This window comes from Perna viridis, chromosome 12 (genome assembly GCF_037379345.1).
Source record: "Perna viridis isolate PV_CMFRI_1.1 ecotype Kerala chromosome 12, ASM3737934v1, whole genome shotgun sequence".
In the NCBI taxonomy this organism is placed as follows: domain Eukaryota; kingdom Metazoa; phylum Mollusca; class Bivalvia; order Mytilida; family Mytilidae; genus Perna; species Perna viridis.
Genome location: NC_142456.1, coordinates 22,043,058 through 22,068,482, shown reverse-complemented (window position 1 = coordinate 22,068,482; position 25,425 = coordinate 22,043,058). Strand labels below are relative to the sequence as shown.

The 25,425-nt window shown below is 33.1% G+C and overlaps 1 protein-coding gene across 8 annotated transcripts in view; it reads left to right on the top strand.

Moving 5' to 3' along the window:
- Positions 1–3,505: 3,505 nt before the first annotated feature.
- The window catches only part of LOC148601692 (uncharacterized), a 52,652-nt gene continuing 30,732 nt past the window's right edge, over positions 3,506–25,425 (top strand). The window contains exons 1-3 of one of the 8 annotated variants that reach the window (XM_088555390.1): positions 3,506–3,868; positions 5,923–6,185; positions 13,194–13,401. Coding sequence is in view for 1 of the 8 variants with exons in the window: in XM_088555389.1 (XP_088411515.1) it covers positions 21,671–21,745 (75 nt within the window). In the remaining 7 variants the exon portion in view is untranslated. Of the gene's footprint in view, positions 3,869–5,922; positions 6,186–12,358; positions 13,402–20,573; positions 20,869–21,386; positions 21,746–25,425 lie in introns of those variants that run through there. The other 7 variants (XM_088555394.1, XM_088555396.1, XM_088555393.1 and 4 more) reach the window with 7 other exon arrangements.

Below are 25,425 nucleotides of genomic sequence, written 5' to 3'. Positions count from 1 at the left end.
GAAACAATATAAACTATTAAGATTTTAGACATTGGCTATGAGGGACGGGGCAATTTGTAATTATTAATTTTTCTTTGTTGATAATGCAACGCTGTGTTGTTATATCACTGATGTCTCGGCTAACTAAAATATGCGAGACTTTCAACAACTTACTCTGAGCGTCTGTTTAAAAAGTTCACTTACTACGTCATTTAAAAAAAATGTCACTTCCGACAAAATAATCGTGAGCTGTTTATGTTTTAGAGCATCAACAGCTGTCGCTCCGTACTATTTCTGAAGCATCTCTGACGTAGATATTTTTTGTTTAATTGAATATGGGAAAAGTACGGGAAAATTTGCCCACCATTTTTCCATAGTGCAAAGTTCCCTGCGATTTACCTTTTGTGATTCTTGCAAGAAGTGGGAAATGATAACTTTCACCTGCAGTTTTTAATTGAATTCATACAGCGATTTTTTGGGGGGTTTTTTTTGTACACGTTTTAGTTCATTGATGTGAAATATGTAACTTATTTTCGTTGGGTGACATTTCATATTTACAGAAGTGGTAGATTTGTCTACGGAATCAACCATATGTAATTATTTTTCTGCCTTAGAATCATGTAAAATGTGTATAAGGTGTGAGGCACGAAGAAACATAACGCAGAGATTTTATTGCTTTATCCTAGTTTATTTGCCCCATAACCTTCAGAATTAACCATCCAGGCGTTTGTAAAGTTAAGATATTGATAGTTAAAATTTAGTTGTAAAGTTTGTCTTTTTAAGATATTGATAGTTAAAATTTAGTTGAAATGCTTTGCGGAAAATTGGCGTGGCAATGTTCACGCGCATAAAGGCGCGAAGAGGTATAATTTGCTCTATTGTTCTATTCTATTTATTTGATTCAAAGCAAAACTTTTGAAAGAATATGGTTATCAATAGCCCTATTTGCTTAGAATATTGAAATTTACAACCATGTCCAAGGTCAGTTAAACGCCACCATTTGTAATGTCAATTTCGGGTCATTTTCACTGAATTAGAGTCTACAGATACAAAAACGATAAATAAACAGCACATAGTCTGGGATAGGAATTATAAGGACCATTCATTCATTTGTTATGCGAGTTATTAGTACGATTTTACACATCGATAAATTCTGAAAAAGCAATGTTTAATCCAATAATAAAGACAAAGCGTGTTTGATGGAAAGAAGAACAGATATAGTGAAATGCAATACATTCACCAGCTTATTACTAAAATAAAAAACAGTAAATTTAAGCCTGCTTTTGATTAGACCAAATCTAGCTTATCAAAGAGTAACCAAGGGAACCAAGGTTATAGCGGTAATCAAAAGAATGTAATCCAGGGACAAAGACCAGACATGGAAAACAGACATACACAACAAAGAACACAAAGTAACTAAAATCTTACATACCAAGTAACAAATGCAAATGAGCAACTCGGACTCCACTTAAAACTGGGAGCATGGACCAGGAGCACCGGTAGTGTAAGCGTCCTCTGCTTTTCTTGAAACACCCGCCGAGTTGCTCAAAATAAATATTTAAAATATTTTCTGGTTGAGAATATTATTTATTTCGAGTATACAATATTTTACTCCAATATGATTTGTTCATCTTAGTAACTTACATGTGAAACCTCAACAGAAATTATACACGATATTGTGAATTTGGAGAATCCATAATGCATTGTCACTGTTTAGCCTTGTCAAAATTTACAAAAAAAGTTTTTTCTGTGTTTCTTTAATTATATTTTAATCTTATTTATTGTAATCATTATTTTTTTTGTTATTATGTGTGATTTAAAAACAAGAGACCATGAAAATAAATCTAAATAACATTAAAAACAATTTTGTTTACAGAATTTTGCACATTAACAAATATGTGACGATATCAAGTACTGTGCCCAATGACTTTGCTCTGAACGCATTTTGTTTACTTAAAAGCCAAATTAAGGGAACGGGAATCAAAAGGAATCAAGAGTATATAATCCAACGATTAGAAAGGGAAAATAGACATACACAACAAAGATCATGAAATAACCAAATCATCCTACAAAGAAACAAAAGTAAATGAGCAACCATTACTGCACTAAAAATTGGCCGCGTGAACCAGGTGCATCGGTAGAGTAAACCAAGGACTGGCCCAGGTGAGGGCAATGGAATATGACAATTTATTAGATTCATTCATTGAACACATCATAATCTGTTTTCCTTTTATACTGATTCTCGTAATTACGCCTCCCTTTCATAAAATCCTGGAGCCCCTGTATCGATACACCATAACATCCTGGAGCCCCTGTATCGATACACCATAAAATCCTGGAGCCCCTGAATCGATACACCATAACGATCCTGGAGCCCCTGAATCGATACACCATAACGATCCTGGAGCCCCTGTATCGATACACCATAAAATCCTGGAGCCCCTGTATCGGTACATCATAACGATCCTGGAGCCCCTGTATCGATACACCATACAATTCTGGAGCCCCCGTATCGATACACCATAAAAGACCCTGTATCGATACACCATAACGATCCTGGAGCCCCCGTATCGATACACCATAAAATCCTGGAGCCCCTGTATCGATACACCATAACGATCCTGGATCCCCCGTATCGATACACCATAAAAAATCCTGTATCGATACACCACAACGATCCTGGAGCCCCCGTATCGATACACCATAAAATCCTGGAGCCCTGTATCGATACACCATAAAATCCTGGAGCCCCTGTATCGATACACAATACAATCCTGGAGCCCCCGTATCGATACACCATAAAATCCTGGAGCCCCTGTATCGATACACCATAACGATCCTGGAGCCCCTGTATCGATACACCATAACGATCCTGGAGCTCTTCTATCGATACACCATAAAATCCTGGAGCCCCTGTGTCGATACACTATAACGATCCTGGAGCCCCTGTATCGATACACTATAACGATCCTGGAGCCCCTGTATCGATACACCATACAATACAGGAGCCCCCGTATCGATACACCATAAAATCCTGGATCCCCTGTATCGATACACCATAACGATCCTGGAGCCCGTGTATCGATACACCATACAATCCTGGAGCCCCTGTATCGATACACCATAACGATCCTGGAGCCCCTGTATCGATACACCATACAATCCTGGAACCCCCGTATCGATACACCATAACGATCCTGGAGCCCCTGTATCGATACACCATAACGATCCTGGAGCCCCTGTATCGGTACACCATACAATCCTGGAGCCCCCGTATCGATACACCATAAAATCCTGGAGCCCCTGTATCGATACACCATAACGATCCTGGAGCCCCTGTATCGATACACCGTAACGATCCTCGAGTAATTGGATCAAAATCAAATTTGACATCCGTTTTTTTATAAACTTGTTTTACAATGTCCCATTTTACGTTCAGTAGTCGTTTGTTAAATCTAATCTTTATTTTCCGGATATAAAGATAGTTCGATATTATTAACCTATTTCCGCTTTTATACATACTAAGCGTCCGCAAGTGATTAATTAAATGAAATTCTTTTCTTCCAAAGGGAAATCTTCTAGATGACTTCAATTATATATTAGACAAGGCATCACCGGGAAATTCGTTGTCTGTTTTTGATTTGTTGTCTATTCTCCTGAGTAAAAACTCTTTATTGAATTTTGTACCGGCTGGAAGTATTTACAAGTAGAAAACGTTCTTATCCAATAAATAACTTTGTGTTTAACAGATGATAAAGGGACATCTCGTTTCACTAGAATTCCTTAATATTTGAGGATAATACTTTATTGACTTTTGGTTTGGAAGGGCTTACAAGGATCTTAAAAGCATAGTGTTGTTTATGATCTATCAATTGGATTTAATCAAATCGTGAGTATTGCCTTCTACTGAGGAAACCTTTACCGTTTCATGTCAATGCTACTGATGTGTGTGTGTGTGTGTGTGTGTGTGTGTGTGTGTGTGTGTGTGTGTGTGTGTGTGTGTGTGTGTGTGTGTGTGTGTGTGTGTGTGTGCGTCTCTTCGTTAGTGTCATTCAACAAATGACGCAATTAAAAAATAGTGACCGCTTTTAATTGTCCCATCAGTATGTTCATTTAAAGTCACTTACACAGTTGAAATATTAAACATAAATTTGAATTCTTTAAAAGTTCTGTTTTGTAATTTTCCATTTTTATTTGCGAATCATATCGAACTTTATGTTATTTGTATAATTGGACAAACCTTTTGCTTGATTAATTTTTGGAGGAGTGGATTTCATTTAAGTACCGTTCTGTGTAAGAATCAGGCAATGAATGGCACAACATCTTTCTCAATTTGGTCGTTTTTGCTTGAAATATTTTCAATTGATTTAGAAAAAAAACGATAAACTATAAAAAAAATTATCCTGAAGCATTTCTGACGTAGATATTGTTTGTTTAATTGAATATGGGAAAAGTACGGGAAAATTTGCCCACCATTTTTCCATAGTGCAAATCAACTAAATTTGACCTCTCAAAATCTTTAAAAAGGCAAACTTTACAAACACTTTGATGGTTATTTCTGGAAGTCATGAGGTTTGAATACTATGATAATGCAAAAAAAAATCCTCTATTTAATTTGTTTCTTCATGTGCCATACTTTACACACGTTTTGCCTGAATCTTAGACAGAAAAGTACTTAACATAGAAAAAAAAATTGACTGTCCTTATTTCAGTTAGAATTGCAATTACTTGAAAATCATAAATACAAATCGTATATAGTTATTTCGGCATGATGTGCACGTCACTAACATAAGTAACCTCTCACCAACAGAATTAGAATCAAATGCATAGATATGTATATAGACAGAGATACAAGAAATAAGTCGTATGCAAGAGGGTTTCAAAACTAAAAGCAGTTGCTCCTATTTCAATACTCTAATAAATATATAATTTTCAGCAGTAAAGTATCATCAACAGTAATATGTGATTTATCAATTTAAAACAAAAATTAACCCGAGAGTTTGCTCGAGGGTTTGTATTCATTCAGTGATAGTTTTTGAATGTAATATGGAAATATTTCATAATTTATTCAATATATGTTACAATAACAAAATATTTTAAATGTAAATCACAAGACGCAAATCATTTCAGACAAGTTATCGATTTGTTTTGTTTGAGCATATTATGGATTTACGAGGTTCAGTTATAAATACATACCATCATCATCATCATCATCATAATCTTTATTTCCTCTGTACAGAGATTTACATTCAATAAACATGGTATAAGTATACAACAAATATATATTCAAAACATTATGATCACACACACACACACAGAGATTCATTTTGAAAAGATGAGTCAGTGACAAGTTTAAACTAACATAAATATTTATGTACATGTACCATTCATGCAAATGTCCATGACGACTGTAAGGTTATGAAGGGATTAGCCGTGATAGTATATATGTAATGCTCATGGGAAAATACTGTTCATGAAGACCTTTAAGGATTCCATGAATGCCGATGAAGACTTCAAGTCATTTATAATAAGATATGAATACTCTCTGTAAAGACCAATATTCGTTATGGAAACAAAAGTTTTGAAAATTTAAGACTTGAAAGTTTATAAGGACTAGTTGAATGAATTATTTAATGAATTAATAAGTTTAAAGATTGAGAAAAAGACAAAAATACATTATAATCACAAAATGTATGTACAATACAGCACAGTTTAATATAAATTTATTCTAACTGACATTTTAAAATTATTCACTCAGAAAGATATGAAATGTTCATGAGTCTTAGAAAATGAAATGACATTCTAAAAAATTCCTCTTTTGTTGAGTCACTAAATTTGTCATCAGGGAGAACTTTACCCATCATTGTTTGAAGTAGTATTTCACTTTCAAGTTTGTCCAGATAAACAAACAGATTAACAGCATTATCAATTACTTTGTTCCAGAACGCATTCCGTAATGGTTCAGTGCACGAACATTCAATAACACTGTGATATATTGTGTCATGGAACCAATTGTCACATTTCGCACAAAGTTGCTGTTGAGGTGGACACGTAATCATTTTTGACACGTAGAATGAATCTCGTAGTTCAGAAGCCGTCTTTGGAATAGTCCAAACAGATCCAGGGACATATTTGTTTTGGATTTCTTTGAATTTATAAACTCGTTATCCTTGTTCATTCGGGATGGCAATTCGCTAGTTTCAAAGGTATGTATTGCATGGCTGAGAATGTTCTTCCATACGGTTTTACTCGGGAATGTATACTTGGAAACATAGTCGTTAAAGGCATATGTTAGGTTGTACTTGACAAACAGTTCGAATACATCCGGTTAGAAACCAATTTGACTGTCAGGCTTATACACAAATGAGTAGAGTCGTTTTATGAGCAACTAGGCGGGTGTTTTTAGAAAAGCAGAGGACGCTTATCCTACCGGTGCATCTGGTCCAAGCTCCCATTTTTTAGTGTAGTCCGAGTTGCTCATTTACTTTTGTTACTTTGTATGTATGATTTTAGTCACTTTATGTTCTTTGTTGTGTATGTCTGTTTTCCATGTCTGGTCTTTGTCCCTGGATTACATTCTTTTGATTACCGCTATAACCTTGGGTCTCTTGATTACTCTTTAAAAAGATTGTCTTAATAGTTGACGAATATGGTAAGTTTGTAAGTTTTTGAAAAAAGAGAGTTTCCTCCTGTCGATTTCAGTTACCAGTTTATGTATACCTAGTAAACTTTCACACATATCCGAGCGGGTAAGTCTACGAAAATTTTGTATAATTTTGACTGCATAATGCTGAAAACGGTTGACTTTTGTGATATCAATTTCACGTAAGTTAGTCCATGTTTCACAGCCATATAACACTGTTGGTACACAGGGATTACAATACCAGTTTTCCATTGAGTGGGAATGTATGCGGCTCTTTTTTTTATTAAATAGATTAGTTAATACATCAATCAAGGCTTTACCACCATAACGAATATTTTCGGAATGTATATTGTTAACATCCGATGCCTTTCTCAGCTTTAATGATCGAATCGCCATATCTATTTCACTTGTTGAGAACTCCTTATTCAAAATATGATCCTGATTTGCGGTATCCGGGAAGCTGTACTCAGTTGTACTGAATTCGTCATTTGAATCTGTTATTGCACTAAAGAAGTTCATGAAAGCATTTGCAATACCTTGTGGGGTTCGGATTTTAATTTCGTTGACTAAGAGACTGTTGCACAATTGAAGGCTTCTCGACTGCCTAGAGCGATAAAGTTTCCAAAACGATTTTATATCACAATCAGCCGCTTCTTATCAAACAGTAGTTAAATTAATTACACCGTGATAAAGATTTTGATGTATTTTGATAGATTGATTTATTATGCTTTAACTTCTGTGACAAACATTTCATGTGATACGTGGACGAGAACGATTGAACATTTTTAACTAGACCGACACTCTGAGCCGGATCTTTATTCCGATAACTGACAGAAGCAACAACTTATAGGTAGGTATTCTGCAACGAGCTAACCAGTCGTCAATGTATCCGTTAAGAACACGCGTGCATATGTGACCTCATTATCCCCGCGAATTAGGATTGTCATGTTTACAGAGAATGAATGAATGAAACGTATTTAGTTTCCAAGAGTATAGATATATTGAAATATAAGTGGTAAAAATGAAATACAGTAACTTTTACTGATTTTTTTTCGTTTACGGGAATATTGAAGCTATCCATACTTCTTCGCACCTTTCTTTCGTGAAAAAATCTTTGCAATCATTATATGTTAGCCATTATTGATTAATCGATTATAGTTAGATGTCACTTTGCAGTCAATTAGGCGTTTCAGAACGAGATCGGTTCCTCATTCAAACAGACCCAGATTTGTACTTTATATAGCTAGTTCGACACTATATCAGAATTTAACAGTGCTGACTCACAGAGAGAACAGCCTGCAGGTAGGCGTGCAACCCTATTTGGACATATTCTGACGACACCGGGCCAAATAGTTGGCATGCGATACTCTAAATACTACATGCTTGACGGAGATATAGTGACTATCGATTTTAAAGTCTTGAGTGTGACTCGACTCGGGATCGAACCTAGGACATGCAGCTCTCTAGGCGAGCACGCTACTTCTTGACAACTGATGCGACTTTATGTTCATAAACTGGTCAGTTATAATATATAGTTGCCATGTTTACTATATAACCCAGTTTGATAGAGTGTACTTATTTAATTTGAAAGTCTTTCGAGATTGAGTCTCTGGACATGTAAGAATTAATTAAACCACTTTTTCTTCGTATTTTGTTAAAACATATTATATTATGAAGCATATTATATTATGAAGCACATTAATACATTGACAATTAAGTGTGCATCAAACTTTTTGGGGCACTTAAAATCGAAAAAGATTTTTACGCAATGGCCATTTCTTGCTTACTCGACAAGGAAAATACTATTATTATGCCTCGTTTAAACGTAAGTCAAAGTTTTGATAAAAGAAAAAGAAAGACTGAATATGTAAAATCCCTAAAGAGGTCATGACCTAAAACTTCATTAATAATACCTTTAACCTTTGTAGTTTTCATCATCATTAACACATCAAAGAAAATACATTGAATAGGTATCTGCAAAGTACAGAAATTCAAATATTTACATTTATGATTTTTCTTTCGATTGGCCAAAGCCAATTGTATGAAGTCGTTAACGAACTACTTGGTTTATTGAACATTTAGTAAGATAACTTATCATTTGATGCAATTGCAAAATTTTCAATAAGTGTCGGTTGTTGATTAATTATTCCCCTGTAAAAGTCTAATACCACTTAGTTCTCTATAGGTTTTAACCCTGTCAGAGAATGGCTGTATAAAGAAATAAAAGCTTTCAGCTAAATAAGGCTCACCACTTAGATAAACATGTTCTGGAACACTAGACTTGTCAGCTTTCTTGTAATCAGTTTAATAATACCACTATGGAGAGAGTTTATATGTTCATCTTTTTGACTGAAACCGACAAAGACGATTTCAGAAAAAAAACAACACTTAAACTCTATTTTATGTCGCATCAAATTACAACATTAGTGGGTAGCCCGTAACATGGAATTTCCGTGATTTATTTCGATTCTAATATGACCAGTTTCTTCATATTTTTTAATAGACGCAGCTCATGTGTTGCACAAAATGTTGGTCACGTCTTACGATCTAAACTAGGCTATTACATTTTGTTTTTCACAGCAATTCCTTTTTTTTAACTCAACAGCAAAAGTGTTCAGTCATCATGGGGTTGTTGTATTTGATAGTATACGTAATGTCTGGGTTGCAATCTTATCTGGTCAATATCATAAGCGACCCTAGGATCGCTAAAATATAGACTCAGGTCACCAGCGACGGACATGCACAATATATGAGTAAATTGCTACTTATTTAATTAAATAAAATCAAAGATGAGATTATCTAAATTAACTTTATAGTTGTGCATACATATCGAAGGATAATATAAATAACTTGAAAAATACTTAAACGTATTTTTCTTTATATTTGAATATTACTATGTTGTTGGCGTTTAGTATGATTTGTCTTGTGGTAGGTTTTGTTTTATGTATAGGTGTTTTTTAATTGATTTTATTGAATTTATACAATAGTACGATAGAGTAACCAATGTTATAGCGGTAATCAAAAGAATGTAATCCAGGGACAAAGACCAGACATGGAAAACAGACATACACAACAAAGAACATGGAGTAACTAAAATCATTCATACAAAGTAACAAAAACAAAGATGTATCGTAGACACACAAAATAAACCAACTGACGAATTAACGGTGATTTCGCCGCTAACAATAAAATATGATGCAAATGTTATATTCAATTTGTCATCGCCAGGAAACTATTTATCTGTTCAACTCTTGTTAATTGATGCCCACAAGAACCATCGGTAGTTTCATTTTTACTTGTTATAACAACCAAGTCAGCTTACTTGACACCATAGTCAAGCTAAGTGTTTCTAACAAGTAACCTAAGGTGTTGTTACAACAGCAAAGCTAAGTGTTTGTAACAAGTAACCTAAGGCATTGTTACAAGTTTACTAATTTGTTAAACCAATTTGATTATCGATGATATTTATCACTTTTCGCAGTAATCAATTATCTTCGGTGGAAACTCATAATTGAATATTGAACTGATTCACTGATTCAATAGTAAGATCTATCAACTAATGACAATCCAATTCAGTGGAAGCTTGAAGGATATTCATTTTAAACTTGTTTATGTAGCTTTATGACTTTTCCGAGTCATTAATAATGATTAAAAGAACAAAACTGCCGATATTTTAACTCTGTATACTTCGTATCGTGCCACTAAACTATTTGTTGCCATTCATGGGATTTAATGTTTGGTGGTCATATAATTTTGGAAAAAAATTGCTTCTAAATGATTTTATAGTTACAAAACCTAATACTTAAGAATCGGTCCTAAACATATGTACCCATTTGTTTTCAAGCATGAGTTGCATTTTTCTTGTGTATTGGTGTTGCAAATTTACCCTAACCTATTTACCGAAGAACCATTTGACCTGTTTATGAATTAAACTATGCTATTGGTGTAAAATGTCATGAATAATAAGTTCTTTTAATTCGATTTTTGCCAATGTGTTTCTACTGTAATGAACAAATTTACATAAATAGATGGGATAAACTCAGATAAATAGGTTGGATTTAGTACTTAGTATTGAACAGATGAAAAGGCTTTGAAAGAACAAAAAAGGTAACCAAAATCTCAGCAGGAATCAAAAGAACGCAACCCAGGGACAAAGATTAGACACGGAAAACAGACAAAAACAACAAAAGAACAAAAAGTAACAAAACAAAACACATACAAAGAAACAAAAGCAAATGGGCAACTCGGACTCCACTAAAAACTGGGAGCATTGACCAGGCGCACCGGTAGAGGAAGAGTCCACTGCTTTTTTAGAAACACCAACCGAATTTCTAAAAATGGCGGATGGACCTCTGTAAGGGTAATAGGTGTTACTAAAAATAAAGAGGAAAGCCTCGTTTTCTGAACAATTTTACTCATATTTATTGTGAATATAATTTTATAAAATATGTTCTCAAATCTATGATTGTGTTTGATGCCTAGGTACATCCGCCATGTGTGTTTGTCATTGTATCTTGTTATTTTTTGTATGTGTAACTGATGTTTTTCCTTCTCTTTTTACATCATACCGTAATTTAATTATGTATGCGATCTATTTCACATACAATGGGGCATCCCTGTGTTAAACAACTTACAATTTCTGATTATTTAGAATATGTAGATCTACGTTAGAATGGTTTTGTTGTTTTTTTTTGTATTTTTTCTGAACAGCTTAGTAGGTACTTCCACAATGTAAAATTTCCTATACACATTTGGGTTAAAGCTGTTAATCAATTTACGGGAAAGTAATGCATATATCTGAAGGAAGTACAGTTTGAGCCCGCTCAGAAAAAAAAGAACAAAAGGATATATACTCGTAAAATCAAAAGCAAAACCAAGAAAGTTTGTGTAAAACCCTCTAAATTCTTGTAATCCTATAAAGTGAAACAAACATTGATGGATCACTTATGTCTTGTTTATGACAATAGCCGGACAAATCTTTGCTGCCAAGTGGATGGCTTCTTATTTAACCCGACGTGATTGATAATGATACATGTCTATACCATCATTTACAAGACAAGTAAACCCATCTCTATCTACTCAAAACGATAGTGATGAAGAAATTTCAGTCGACGGAAGTCTTAAACGAGGAAGATTCCGTAAACAATTTTACCGCTTCCGCAAATAACAAAAGACTTCCAACGATAAAAAATTTACATATTCCCCAATAATGTGCTATAAACGTGTACACAGATATTTACACTGTAAATTGGAATAAAAACTGCATTAGGTTAGCATTTACTACTTCGTGAAGGAACAAAAACCTGACGCTCTTTGAAAGTGACAGAAAAAAACAACAGGTAGACCATTGTTCAAATTTTTAACACTTGAAAGAATGATAAGAACCAAAAAAATGTATTAGGCAAAAACTTCCAAAACATAGTGGGTATTATGGCGAATTCAATGAGACAAAATTTCAGCGACTTTCTGTATAAGTAGATGCTCTGAAACATGAATGGATTCAAATTGTTCCGTCGGATGTGACTTATTTCGGAATTGATATAAAGGCACAGTGTGTACTACCGAGAGTTTCACATATTCCCTTTGGAAGAGAAAAAACAACAATCTAAACTTCTAGCGCTGCATAATCAACAAAGTTAAATATTACTTGAGTACGTACACACCGCGTTGTTTCTAGAAAAGCCGAGGACGCTTACCCTACCGGTGCACCTGGTCTATGCTCCCAGTTTTTAGTGGAGTCCGAGTTGCTCATTTACATTTGTTACTTTGTATGTATAATTTTAGTTACTTTATGTTTTTGTTGTGTATGTCTGTTTTCCATGTCTGGTCTTTGTCCCTGGATTACATTCTTTTGATTACCGCTATAACCTTGGTTTCCTTGATTACTCTTCCTCATAGGCAAAGTCTAAGAACATAGTAGTTCATATTATTTGAATGTTGATATACTGCATATGATGTTTTTGCTTGCGCCATTTTCGTGCAGTTGTTGCCATCACATTTCAGTATTTGTTTTTCATTCACTTTTGTAACCGTTATAAAGTAAATTATATGTAGGATATTCATGCTGGTAAACCAGTGTGATAAACAGTTAAAATGAGATGTTAACATTTACATTACGACTTGACATTTACTTCTATAAAGGTGAGTAAATAAATATATTTAATGATAAAGGGTATTGCGTTGTTTTGATAAAACGTTTTTAATGTTCTCTTTGACAATTTTCTTTACTCGACTTTACAATGGAATTGTTCAGTTGGAATGCATTTTCGTTCTTACAACTTAACTTCATGATCTTAAAATGATATGGTTTAGATTTTTTATGTTACCGGTGATCTGTTACCTGTTAATTTTTTCAAGGAACTGTCAGTTACAGACGTATATGTAATGAAACTCATGATATAGACATGCAAATGAAATGTATAGATTGAAAATATTTACAGACCAAGAAGCCTAGTAACATTTAAAGGAAACGAATCAAAAACCACCATCATTGTAAATCAAGAAAGCTGTAGTAATGTATCGTAATTTGCTATTATTCCCTGAGGAAGCAAGTCTTTATTGAATTTTGTAGGCTCTGGAAACAGTTACAGACAAGTGAAGCTTTATAAGAACAGAGGGTTATAACATTACATGGTACAAAGCGAGGTTTTGTAATCAATGTGTGCTATTATAGTAGTAAAAACATTACTTTGTTAAAAGAAAAGATTTATACAGATTATGGAATATTGAATTACATTGTACTATAACTAAATCAGTAATTGGAAATACTAAGTATAAGGGTGAGTATTTTTATGTATTTGACTTTGGTTTATCAAATATAAGATATGTAGCATATCATGATTTTGCGAAATGTGTCACTTTTATTTTGAATGCAATTATAAAATGCACAGGCTGTCAAATAAGTATTCTCAATTATAAAAAATATTTTATAATATAGATGATATTCTTTTACGATATTTCCGAGGAAGAAACGATTTGGCATTTAAATGAGTGAAATCAATTTGATATTTCACTGAATGATACAATACACATTGCTCCATCTTTGCCTTATACATGGTGTTGCCATCGTATATGGGAGTAATATACACGATATTGACGCCTCCAGATTTATTTGTCTAATTCTATTTTCATATGTAATCCTAGCATTAAATATAATTTCCAAAATTAGAAAAGAAATACTGTGAAAGTATTACTATTCGTGGGGTACCAATTTTCGTGTATTCCGTGGGTTTTGTAAACCACGAAATTTGGCTCCCAACGAAAAGAAAATATTTCATTCGTTTGTATGACAGAGTTGTCAAATCCATCAAATCCATTTCCCCTAAACCACGAAAATTGGTATCTACGAAAAAAAGTACTTGCACAGTATATAATTTTTGAAATGGTTACATTGCAATAAAGTAAATTGTTTAAAATAATAACAAATTTCTTCGCCTTGTATAGTTGTATTATATTATCTATCCATTTAACAATGTGAATATTTGAATGTTAATCCTTTTATTAATTTTCATCTTTCGTCTACCACGGGCTTGACTTTTTATGAGCAACTCAATGGGTGTTTCTAGAAAAGCAGAGAACACTTACCCTACCAGTGCACCTGGTCCATGCTCCCAGTTTTTAGTGGAGCTAAAGTTGCTCATTTGCTTTTGTTACTTTGTATGTATGATTTTTTTTACTTTATGTTCCTTGTTGTGTATGTCTGTTTTTCCTTGGTTCCTCTTTCAAAAAGGTTTCAGTTAAACATTTTATTGATTAAGTTGTAATAAGAGGTTTTGTGAATATTCATACCGAGCATCGCATGCGAAACTAACGATAGACGTTCAGTAAAACCGGAAGACAGACCCGCAGAAATGGAAATGGGAAATGAATTGAAAGTGAAATTTTTTTAAAAATGAAAATATGCAATTCAAATACAAAGAAAAAAAATATATGAATTATTTGTAGTTTCTACATCTGGTACGCTGAATGATTTTTTAATGGACAATCGTTTACCTATCCAATTCTCGGTTGTAGGTTGTACATAACTCATATAAAGATAATTATCTGGGTAGGGTGAATAAAAAGATAAAAATCACCGGAGCCGAATAACTTCTAGATTTTTTGAATGTGCAGAACTTTTTCCGGGGACGAGTTAAATATATATATACACAGTACTTGTATGGGGAAAACTTTCAATTTTTTGGGAATGGGAATGGGTTATGGGTATAGTGTATTGGGGTAGGCTTTTGAAAAGCATGGTGAAAATTGATATTTAGTATTTGTTGAAATATTTAATCGAAATTAATAATTTATAAGTTAAAAAACTAAAAAAATATTAAATTTAATTTGATAATATACATATTTGATACGAAATATGTAATGGGTCTTTGGGGTAGGGGATTATTCTATTGGGTACGTTTTCTTTTCATTACTTGATGGCATTTGTAGACTTTTTTTCTAAATGGAAAAAATTATAAGTTGGAGTTCTAAAAAAAAACTTTATGGATTTTTAATGTGTAGTGCTCAATCCTTTCGTTTCACATCCTATTCAGCAGCGCCTATAAGCTAGTGAAGTTATATGAAGTAAATAAATTGAAAATAGGTTAAAGGTCTGAGGATGAGATTGATTTAATTCTGCAAATCGTTTTTGCCGATATAAGAATTCACAATTCACCTTAATTTAGTTAAATATGTACAAAACATCGTCTTATATTAGCAACCCATTGTTTTCTAATAATACCGCATGACCAGTTATTTTGGCGCATGTGTACAATTTCGCAATTTTGAGGAAAATGGTATACGAAACTTTGTGTTCTGTGCTATTGTTTGGTGTGTTAAAACAAACTGTTAAAATAAAGCACCCGCAAAAAAAATACACGCTATACAGAACCCACTGGGTATGGTAGGACAGGTGAAAATAGTTTTTTCGAGAAAAATAAATATGTTGCTAATTGTGGAAGAACGAAAATACCGCGCAAATAAACCGGCGCTAATTATTCTTATCATTATTGTTTCTTGTATAGACGAAAGGCAGATTTTTGTGAAAATAAACAGCAGAAAAAAAATTAATTGATACCATCAAACACAAAAAGCAATTACAAACTTTTATATCTTATTATTTTTCTTTATATTTAAGTATCTAATATATTTTGTTGAGTAATTCAATACAGCTCAAAAGTTAAACGATAAACCTCCTCTATTTCTCCTTTAAACAATATCTCTCTCTTAGGTTTAGGGGCTGAAATAGCAGAAGTCTCCGGTTCCTTTTTCCACGTTTCATATCTTAGTGCCATATGTAATGCAGTAGGTTGTGCACGGTGCATTTTTCAAGTCTTAAATTATGGCGCTTTTCAAAGTGACCAGGTAAAAAGTACAAATACAGTCAAATCCGGAAATGACACGAAAGAGCGTCAAAACAAAACTTTCGCTGTAACTTTGATTAAATCGCTTTATTCGTAATAGAATAAACCTTATCATATTAACAAAACCTTTCTATGATAAATGAATTAAATACAATGTTTTTATCCGGTATAATTAAGATACTATAATAATAATAATATATTAACATTAACAAATCAATTTTTTTTTTTGGGGGGGGGGTTCAAATTTTCGTCTGAATTATCCCCGGAAATACGAAACTAAACTAGCACCACTATAAAATATGATATCTTATAACGATATTCATAGTTTTGCCAATATACTAATTCGACTTTTTGACTTGCGACGTCTTTATCTGGTATCATTAGACAGATCCATCGGAAAATATGGAAAACGACATGTTATTTCATCTGATTACCATACAAGTCAATCTTATTCATTAGACCGTTTGAACTTCCAATGTGGGACATTTAGGTTTGCAAATGTAATTACGATTACTAATCGATTTATCTTACCGTACAATAATGTAGACGAAATGATTAAAAGTCAACTTTGATAAAACGTCGTTGTGTTAGCTGATTATAAGAGAGCGTATATTATAAACTTAAAGCTAGCTGTACGTTATCAATGTCCAGTATGTGGTGTTTTGAATGTTTCTTGGAGATTTAACAACGTCCCAATGTCTGAGAATGTTGTAAATAATAGTCTGAAATTGGTATAAATTTTTTTTTTGACACAAATATATCTTAAACACGATTTTCTTACTCACTCTGGGTGGTAATAAAAAACTAGTGTCCAATTCACATTTATTAAATTAGCTTTATTCAATTTAAACTTTGCAAAATATTCATTTTACTTAATAGAGCATGTTCTAACTCATGTTGTACGGTGATTGTCTTCTAAATCGTACATAATCACTCTCAGACTGAAGTATTTATAATTAATGCCAGTTTCAGAAGTTCATTTTGTCCGTGTGCGTGGCGTGTGTGATAAAAGCTTTTTTTTTGTCTTTCCATCCCCCATACGCAAATCAACCAACGGCAGTGTAATATGTCTAGCCCGTCTGTTTGTTGATGCTTTTGGTCTGCGCACCGCTTGTCGGATTCATTCCACGAATGATGCGATATTATTCCTAAATGTAAATGTGCAATTTCTACCACTAGTTAAATTTGGTCAAATATGTCAGAGGAACGAGATTTAGGCATGTACTAACCGCATCAACAGTATGAGACACACCGTTAAGGGTGTTATTTTCGCAGAATGCTAATTGAAGCGTGTTATACCGGACTGTATAAGACGCTATAATAAATTCCCCAAAAATTTCATACCAGGCCAAAGTACTTAGTGCAATACTTATCATCCGCCAAAGTTAGAAACGCCATTTTTTCGTATACCTCGCCAAATTCTACATCCGCTAAAATAACCCGCTATACGGTATGGCTTCATTTAGCAGTCTTGTTGATAGTCCTATTGATTTCCCTTTGTTTGAGGGTTGTGTTTTCAGACTGGAGTGTCTGTTTCTAAAATTACTTATTTCGATGTTTTATTGAGCGGCATGAAATTCAACAAGTAGCTATAGGGGAGGTCCAAGAAGCAGGAAATTGACACAAATATTGGGCATCATACTTTATCCCCTCCTGTGTACGTTTTAGTAGTTTGAGAATATGTTTTTATGTTGGTCTGCTATCATTTTTATTTTATTTTATTTTATTTCATTATTATTTTCTTTATTTTTTTTTTATTATTTTTTTTGACAAATCCTGAATTTCCCTTTGTTTGAACAAATACTTTTTTTCCATCTGGCTACCTTTAAGTATAGTTCAATGTATCTGCTTTTAGTATTGACATTTCGTTAGTAGCGCGATTACTTATATACTAGATATTCTTTTTTCAATGTGTTTACCTATAGAGTACATTGGCAGTTAAAACCGCCTAAGAGAGTATGATCCAATTATTTGTGGAATTGTTTGGAGAAGCAGATTTTAATGTTGGACGCTGAACGGAAATGTCATTAGGAAAACTGAGAAACCATATTAGACTATCTATAGGATATCAATAGTTGTCCCATACACAAAAAAATCTTATTAAGTTTCCAATAACAATGTTCTTACGAAGAGCTCTAATACTATTAAGAAAATGAAGCAAAAGCCAAAGGGCGATAGAGTTAGCAAACCAATAGATGAGAAGATGAAAACTTCTACCATTCTTTATATTCAGGAAAACATTTTTGAACTATGATAAGCTCAGTTAGGGTCTTTTGTAGGTCAATGTTTTCATAAAAAAACATTATAAACTACTAGTAAAAAACAAGAGAGAAAAACACAAAATTACACCAAAATTGTAGTCAACACGTTTAGCATATGTCAAAGGAAGACAGTCGCCCGACTGCTTAAACTTTGCAGACGGGAAATAATTGTCGACGTCACTGACGGCAATACATGCATGTCATATGTACTTTGAGAAACAAAGCTTGGCAATGATAAAATACGCGACAATGGCGTGGCACTGAAAAGGTTAAGTATTTCTTGTGTTCAGTAATGCACCATAAAACTGTGTAATCAGTGCATTATTGACCATCTCCATGATCAGCAAAATCAGCAAAATTTAAAAAAAAATATGAAATTATTTAAGAATTGTGTTCCCCTATTGCCTCCATTGTACAAAACATAAGAAAAACTATAGCCAATATTTTGTTATTTGTTGTTTTTTTCAATGTTTCTTCTACCTGATCTTTATCACTGTAGGGTTCTTGACCGAAAAAAATGTTCACACGAAAATATCACTCATTGCACATCTCCCAATGTGTATTTCTCCTACAGACATTCTCTATATGTATTTTTTTTAAATCACATTACCTATCCCACCTTTGCCTTTATGGAATGTTTTAGATTTTGACCAAGTTATTCGAAATAACCAACTTTGGGGCAGTATACGCGTCATTAACCGCGAACATTAAAACAAACCTTACAAAATGAGAAATGCAAAGGCGGATAGGTAATGCGATTTTATAAAATAGGAATAAAGACTTAATGACGTTACTGTTCCAAGGTACATGTGCAATAGGCTATCTTGGGCAGAACAGAAATAACAAATCAAATCAAATTATTATATATATTGTTAAAAAAAGTATCATCTCTATTCTATATCATTTAAACTTTTTTTATATCAGATATAATAGGCTAGATAGGCTGTTTGCACCATACGGGAACTGAAAATATGTTTATACATGTGATTACCTCTTTTTACTTAATAGAAAAAAATATTAAAATGATAATTTATGCATTGATTTTTGCCAAATGATAAATTGCTATGCCCACCATTTATTTTGAGGCCCGCAGAAATTTATGTTTTGCCACCGTTCACACATTACTTACGCCAGCTGAAATTGCATATTCACGAATTATGCATGTGTACTTTAAAGTAAATATGAAACAATTAATAGAAAAGAAAACGCACTATTTGTTTTTGTCGGTTCCCCAATGTTAAATTTCAACCATTGGTCATCGCAAGTAAACAATAGTGTACTTGCTGACAAAACTAATATAGTTCATTTGGCTGAAACAGATGGTTAACACGGAGAGCAATTATGGTGACATGAATAATAGTACTACATAAATTTCAAGGCTGCCTGTGTCTGGAATAGAGGTTTTTATGGGATCATATGAAAAAAATGTTCGTAGGTCAATCAGAGTTCAAATTTCAATACGAAATTATATCGAAAATTGCGCACGATTTCTTGCTAAATTGGTTGTTCGTGCCATATATTTTTTTAGAATTTCAATATATGTCACACAAAATAAGCATGTTCCCATTTGACATGGTTTTGTTTTATTATTCAAAGTGAGACGAAACAAAAATTAAGATTTAAACATCAGCGCTAAACCTTGCACGTTCTGAGTCTAAGTAAAGATTTTAATTCAAACACACCTGCCTTCAGTGGAATCTTGATGCTATCAATTACATAGCCACTGAAGCTAAATTACACGAACACACATGCAAATTTGTTCACGTGAAATTCATGTGAATCGAGCTTCCTGTGACTTTAATCAGATTTTCACTTGCAATTCACTCAACACAAACTTAACGTGAGAAATTCAAATGACTTTCATGTGAGGGTTCGATTCATCAAAGTTTCACGTGAACTCTGTGGAGATCACGTGAAATAGTTGTGCTTGTGTAATATTGATGTTTTTGCTAAAAAAAAATTCTTAATAACCAAACTATGAACTCAACAAACGAGCCTCTGTTATTATGTTAAAATTAAGTATCGCGACTTGATATTTTGCAGTTTCAAATTTAACGAGTTATGAAACCTTTCTCTTTTATTCCTTTGTAAAATTTTGCCACATTGGGAGTCTGCAATGGCGAAATTCTAGCAACCGGCCGTCTATGACCTCACCAGGTATTACGGGAGAACATCGTTAGAAACGTCACAACGTCGCTTTCAACCAATTAAGTTTCGTAGAAAATGATACACAACTACACAACAACCAATAACATCGGCAAATTTTATTTATCATATCGTCACGTGATGTAATATCGCAAATATCTTGCCGTCCAATCAGTAGATAAAACGACAAAATCATAGAGAAACCATAATACATATGTCTTAATATTGTACCGTATTTCTAATATAATAACAATATATGTATGATGAAAGTAATATGTTCGATATCGGAGAAATATGAACCAACAATAACGAGCTATGAATATAACAGATATTGATTACTGTGAAGTGTAAAAACCAATATTGGATTGTCTATACAATAGACGGTAAGTTCATCCTCATAACCAGCTGTCGTAGAACTCTTAATACTTAAAACTATTTTCATAATTATTTATTACCGTAGAAGAACAGGTGTTTTATAGGATATTAAAAGGTATTTTCGGTAAGTACATCCACTTTCTGTTTCATCTATATTTACAAAACGCAAGGTCAGTCAAGTGAAAAGTCATTTTCATTTTGTGTGATAACCTCTCCTTTAGATGAATTTTATAACCCGCTGTTGGTTTGGAGTGTACAATGTGAATTAATTCTTATCTAATCTGTTGATAATTTATTATTGCCATTTTCATTTCAGAAAGTGTGATATAAATGTTCTCTCATTGTTGTAAACAAATATTAGTGCTACATCTTAACAAATCTATGAGAGCATTCAATTTTATTTTTTTTAAAGCAAAATTAGTGTTAAAAGACTAACCCCTATTTGCTTAATGCTAAGGATTTAATCAAAAATATATTTACATACTAAAGGATTTAATCAAAAATATATTTACATACTAAAGTGTTTAATCATTATTATCTTTATGTTACCAGTATTACAATACATTATCTTTTACGTCAAAAAATTTAAGGGTGTGACCATTTAATAGATATGTTACATAAATTCAATACAAAAATGTACAAAACATATCAGTTACCCTTGAAAACGGAATGATGTGTGGGATTGTAACACGTGGGTTGTAATGACATTATGGTCCGTCTCTTTGACCATACCAAATTTGTAAACTCTAATTTTGAATCGAAGGGTCTTGACGAAACTGCGTATGCATTTATCCTTCATAACATCTATAACATTTGACGTGTTCTAGGTCACAAGTTGAACTAAGGATCTAAAATACAGTGGAAGATATTTACACATTTTGCGGGTAAAGCTTCGAATTACTTTTTTCTTTTTGTTGAAACGGAGAATGGAATCTGGACTGATAAATACTCTAACATATATCATATGTATCATTCAGATACACATGTGTTTTATATGCCAGGTAGGTGCATCTGTTTACCAAATAAAATATTTTCTTGCAATTTTGACTGATCGTTATTAAAAATAATTAAAAGAGTGTTCTTAAATAGAAATCTGAATTCTTTATTTAATGTAAATAGGTATGTTCTGTCCATGGAGGGATTATACAGGGGCGGATCCAGGATTTGAGTTTAAGGGAGGGGGCGTAAATTAAATTAAATGCCGTGCAAAGCAAGGCAAAAAATATTATGGGGTGAAAATTGTGGTAAAAAATTTTTTTTTACCGATTTAGGGGGGGGGCGTACGCCCGGGACGCCAGTCCTTGTATCCGCGCCTGTTATAGACACCAGGTTTTGGTGTACAAACAAAATAATCCAATTTACTAAAAGAAGGTTGGGAAAGCTGTTTAGGTTCATTCAGTAATCTAATTGTATCTCAAAGTGTTTAATGATTTATCAGAAGAAACATGATGAATGCCTTAATGTCAAGAACAATATATGACAAAAACATAATAAAAAGGTACTAATGGGAAGGAAGGATCCTAACCAAACATAAGGACGCCAATAGCAAAATAGAACATAAAAATATGCTTTGGAGAACTATGCATTTTTTACGTTGCTGGATTAAATAAGGGGCATATATTTCGCTGTAATGGTGTATAATGTTTTGTGGGCTGCAGCTTGCCCGTTGGTGTGAGGGTTTCCTGTCATTCATTGAAGACCCATTGGCGGCCTTAAGCTGATTTTTTTCATCATGGTGGTGTATTGTCCCTTTGACATATTCACCATATCCAGTCTAGTTATAATTGCAAACTGCAATTGTAAACTTCTTTTAAAGTTCAGATCTAAGATGGTGAAAGACGAACCATGAATATATGTATATATATATGTATTTATTTAGATATATGGTTAAGGTTAACCCTGTTCATCACCTTTCATTAATCTTATATGCATATATTTATTGGGTAATGTAGACTATTCTTTTGAAGAGTGCTGATTTTTGTTTTCATTCCAAAAAAAAACCTGCCACTGTTTAGTTTTATTTATCACATGTTTGAATATTTCATAGATATATACTTTAAATGATCCCTTCATGGAGAGTGTGTTATCATTCAATGATTGATCCAAAGGGTACCTTTACATTTTTGTTAAGAAATGTTGTAAATTTCTGGTATAAAATATATTAGAAATAGCCTTGAATCCCTTTTTCTGGAGCATTTTTGAGACAGATATGTGTAATAACAAACATTGAACGAATTGAAGTATGCCGGAAATGTGTCACAATATTTATATTTCAGTAATTCATTGAAAAGGCATAACAAGTCCTTTTTTTTTCCTTTTTTTGTAAATGAGCTAACAAGCATTTGAGTTACGTTCAAATTCAAATTCTACACCTTTATCAATTATTCATGTTATCTTACAGCTTGATTTTAATTTTGCCCAACAAAATGAACTGCTATATCAAGCCAGGACGCCCTAGAGCTTTTGACCTACCGTTCGATGCTTTCGTTCGTCTACTTGTTTCTCGTCACGATTTCAAACTTCTGGTTCAGTTTCTTTTCTACCAAGATAAAGGTTTTTTTTTTAACTTTTCTATAAAATAATGTCACATTACTTGGTGGTCTGCAATGATATTTATATAAAATATTTATACGAGAGTGTGTTGTCGGTTTCACAAAAAGTGTAAATTTTCTCTTACGATAATACGTGACAATACTTTTATATCCTTTTATGACATCATTCTTAACGACTAATTTTCGACTTACGACTTTTAGTGAAATCAATTTTTTGAGTATTTCATTTCGTGTATTATTATTGACTTAATGCGGATAAAAATAACTTTTAGCATATAAATCTGCTTTTACGGAAAACGAAAATCGCTTATATTTTTAGCATTTACAATTTTTTCGAAATAGCATTTGCACTTTAGGTTAGGTTTAAATCGATTATATTTCATAAAATATCAAATTAAGGAGGTAGACCTAGGGTACGGACATAACTCGTGAAATCAGTAATACCTTTGTATCATATTCAATTTTACCAAAGTCTATCTAGCCTTTTTTTGAAACAGAATGAAATCAATCCTTTTTACTTTGATGCTTACATGAGATTGATATAATATGCAGAATACAAACGTTCTTATGATTTACGAGAGTTATGTCCCTTACTCTAGGTCACCTCCTTAAGTGATACAAATGTATTTAAACACTTTTACCATCATATTCAGTTTCTTATTTCTATTTATTGACTGTAATGGAAACTATAAAATTAAACATGCGACAGAAACCACGTATTGAAATCCCTGGCCAATCCTTTTTCAATAATTTGTTATTAATATTAACAGTCCAACTTTTGAATTATAAATGAAAGTCACAAGGACTTCTTTACTAAAAGCAATATCGATATGAAGCTAAACAAACAAACGCCTAGTAAATAAAATAGAAAATTGATGCATATACATGAATAATTCTAGTTTAAACATATTTTCTGGCATCTCAGCATGAAATGATATGCGGTTATAAATTGTTGTCATGGTAGTCACTGATCACTATGATATAAAATCGATCCCAGTTAGTCTTTTATTGATTGAAGAAAATGGTCACATTTCTTTTCGCTATATGAAATTCTTACAGTTTTTTTATTTTTTTTTTATTTTTTTTATTTTTTTTTGGTTTGTTTGTTTGTTGGGGTTTGACGTCCGAGCAGCTATATTTCAGCTATATTCAGACGATGAACATGAAATTAATGATAAAATGAACATGAAATTGATGATGAAATGAACATGAAATGATGATGAAATGAAAAAGGGATGGGACACAAGGACAATGGGATCGACAAATTTTGATTGCCCTGCAAATAGGCAGAGGTGGGTAGGGTCGGGCAATTTAGCCTCCTGTGGCGGAGCCTATGGTTCCTACTCCGGGATAATACCAAAGTAGGGTTCTTTAACGTGCGAGGAAAGTGGCATCTTTCCCAACACGGTGCACCACTATGGTTTGCGGTCAGGTTTTCCGTATTATAGCCTGACAACCCCAGCATGTAACACACCAGGGGTACCCCATTCCACCACCTGGTGCACACATCCCAGTTGCTCTTTGGGCAAAGCGCCCTAGGGTTCTGAGCACTATTTAGTCGCCTTTTAACACCCGGACCTGCATGGGGCTTTTTTGGGGTTTTGATAAAGCTGACAATTATAATACATATTATGCACATGATACAATAAACCCTTTTCATTTTACCAAATCACCTGTACGCAGTAGCTTGGTGGACCATTTCCCATATATCATTACATCTCCGATGACACAGCGTTAAAGTCACGATCAGGCTTTTCGACAAATATTAGAGAACAAACTCAAAGGTGGTTCTTTTTATCGTGTATTTTGATTATACGTTTATTCGTGGGAATCAATTTTCGTGGTTTTCTAATAGATCTATCTATTTATTTTAAATCTTAAACTATATTTTAACTTTTAGACTTGATCTTTGCTCACCAAACACATTTTAACTGGTAAGATTATTTTTTTATTAAGAACGTTATCACAGATTTTGCAAGTAAAATTATTTTATTATTTTCTTAAGTTTTAATGAGAACGAATTGTTGAAAACTTTTTGAAGCCGATTTTCTGTAATTTCTTTTATTAATTATTTTCTCTGTTGAATACACTTTGCTGTATCTCTTTTTTCTTGTGGTGATTTGTTCTTA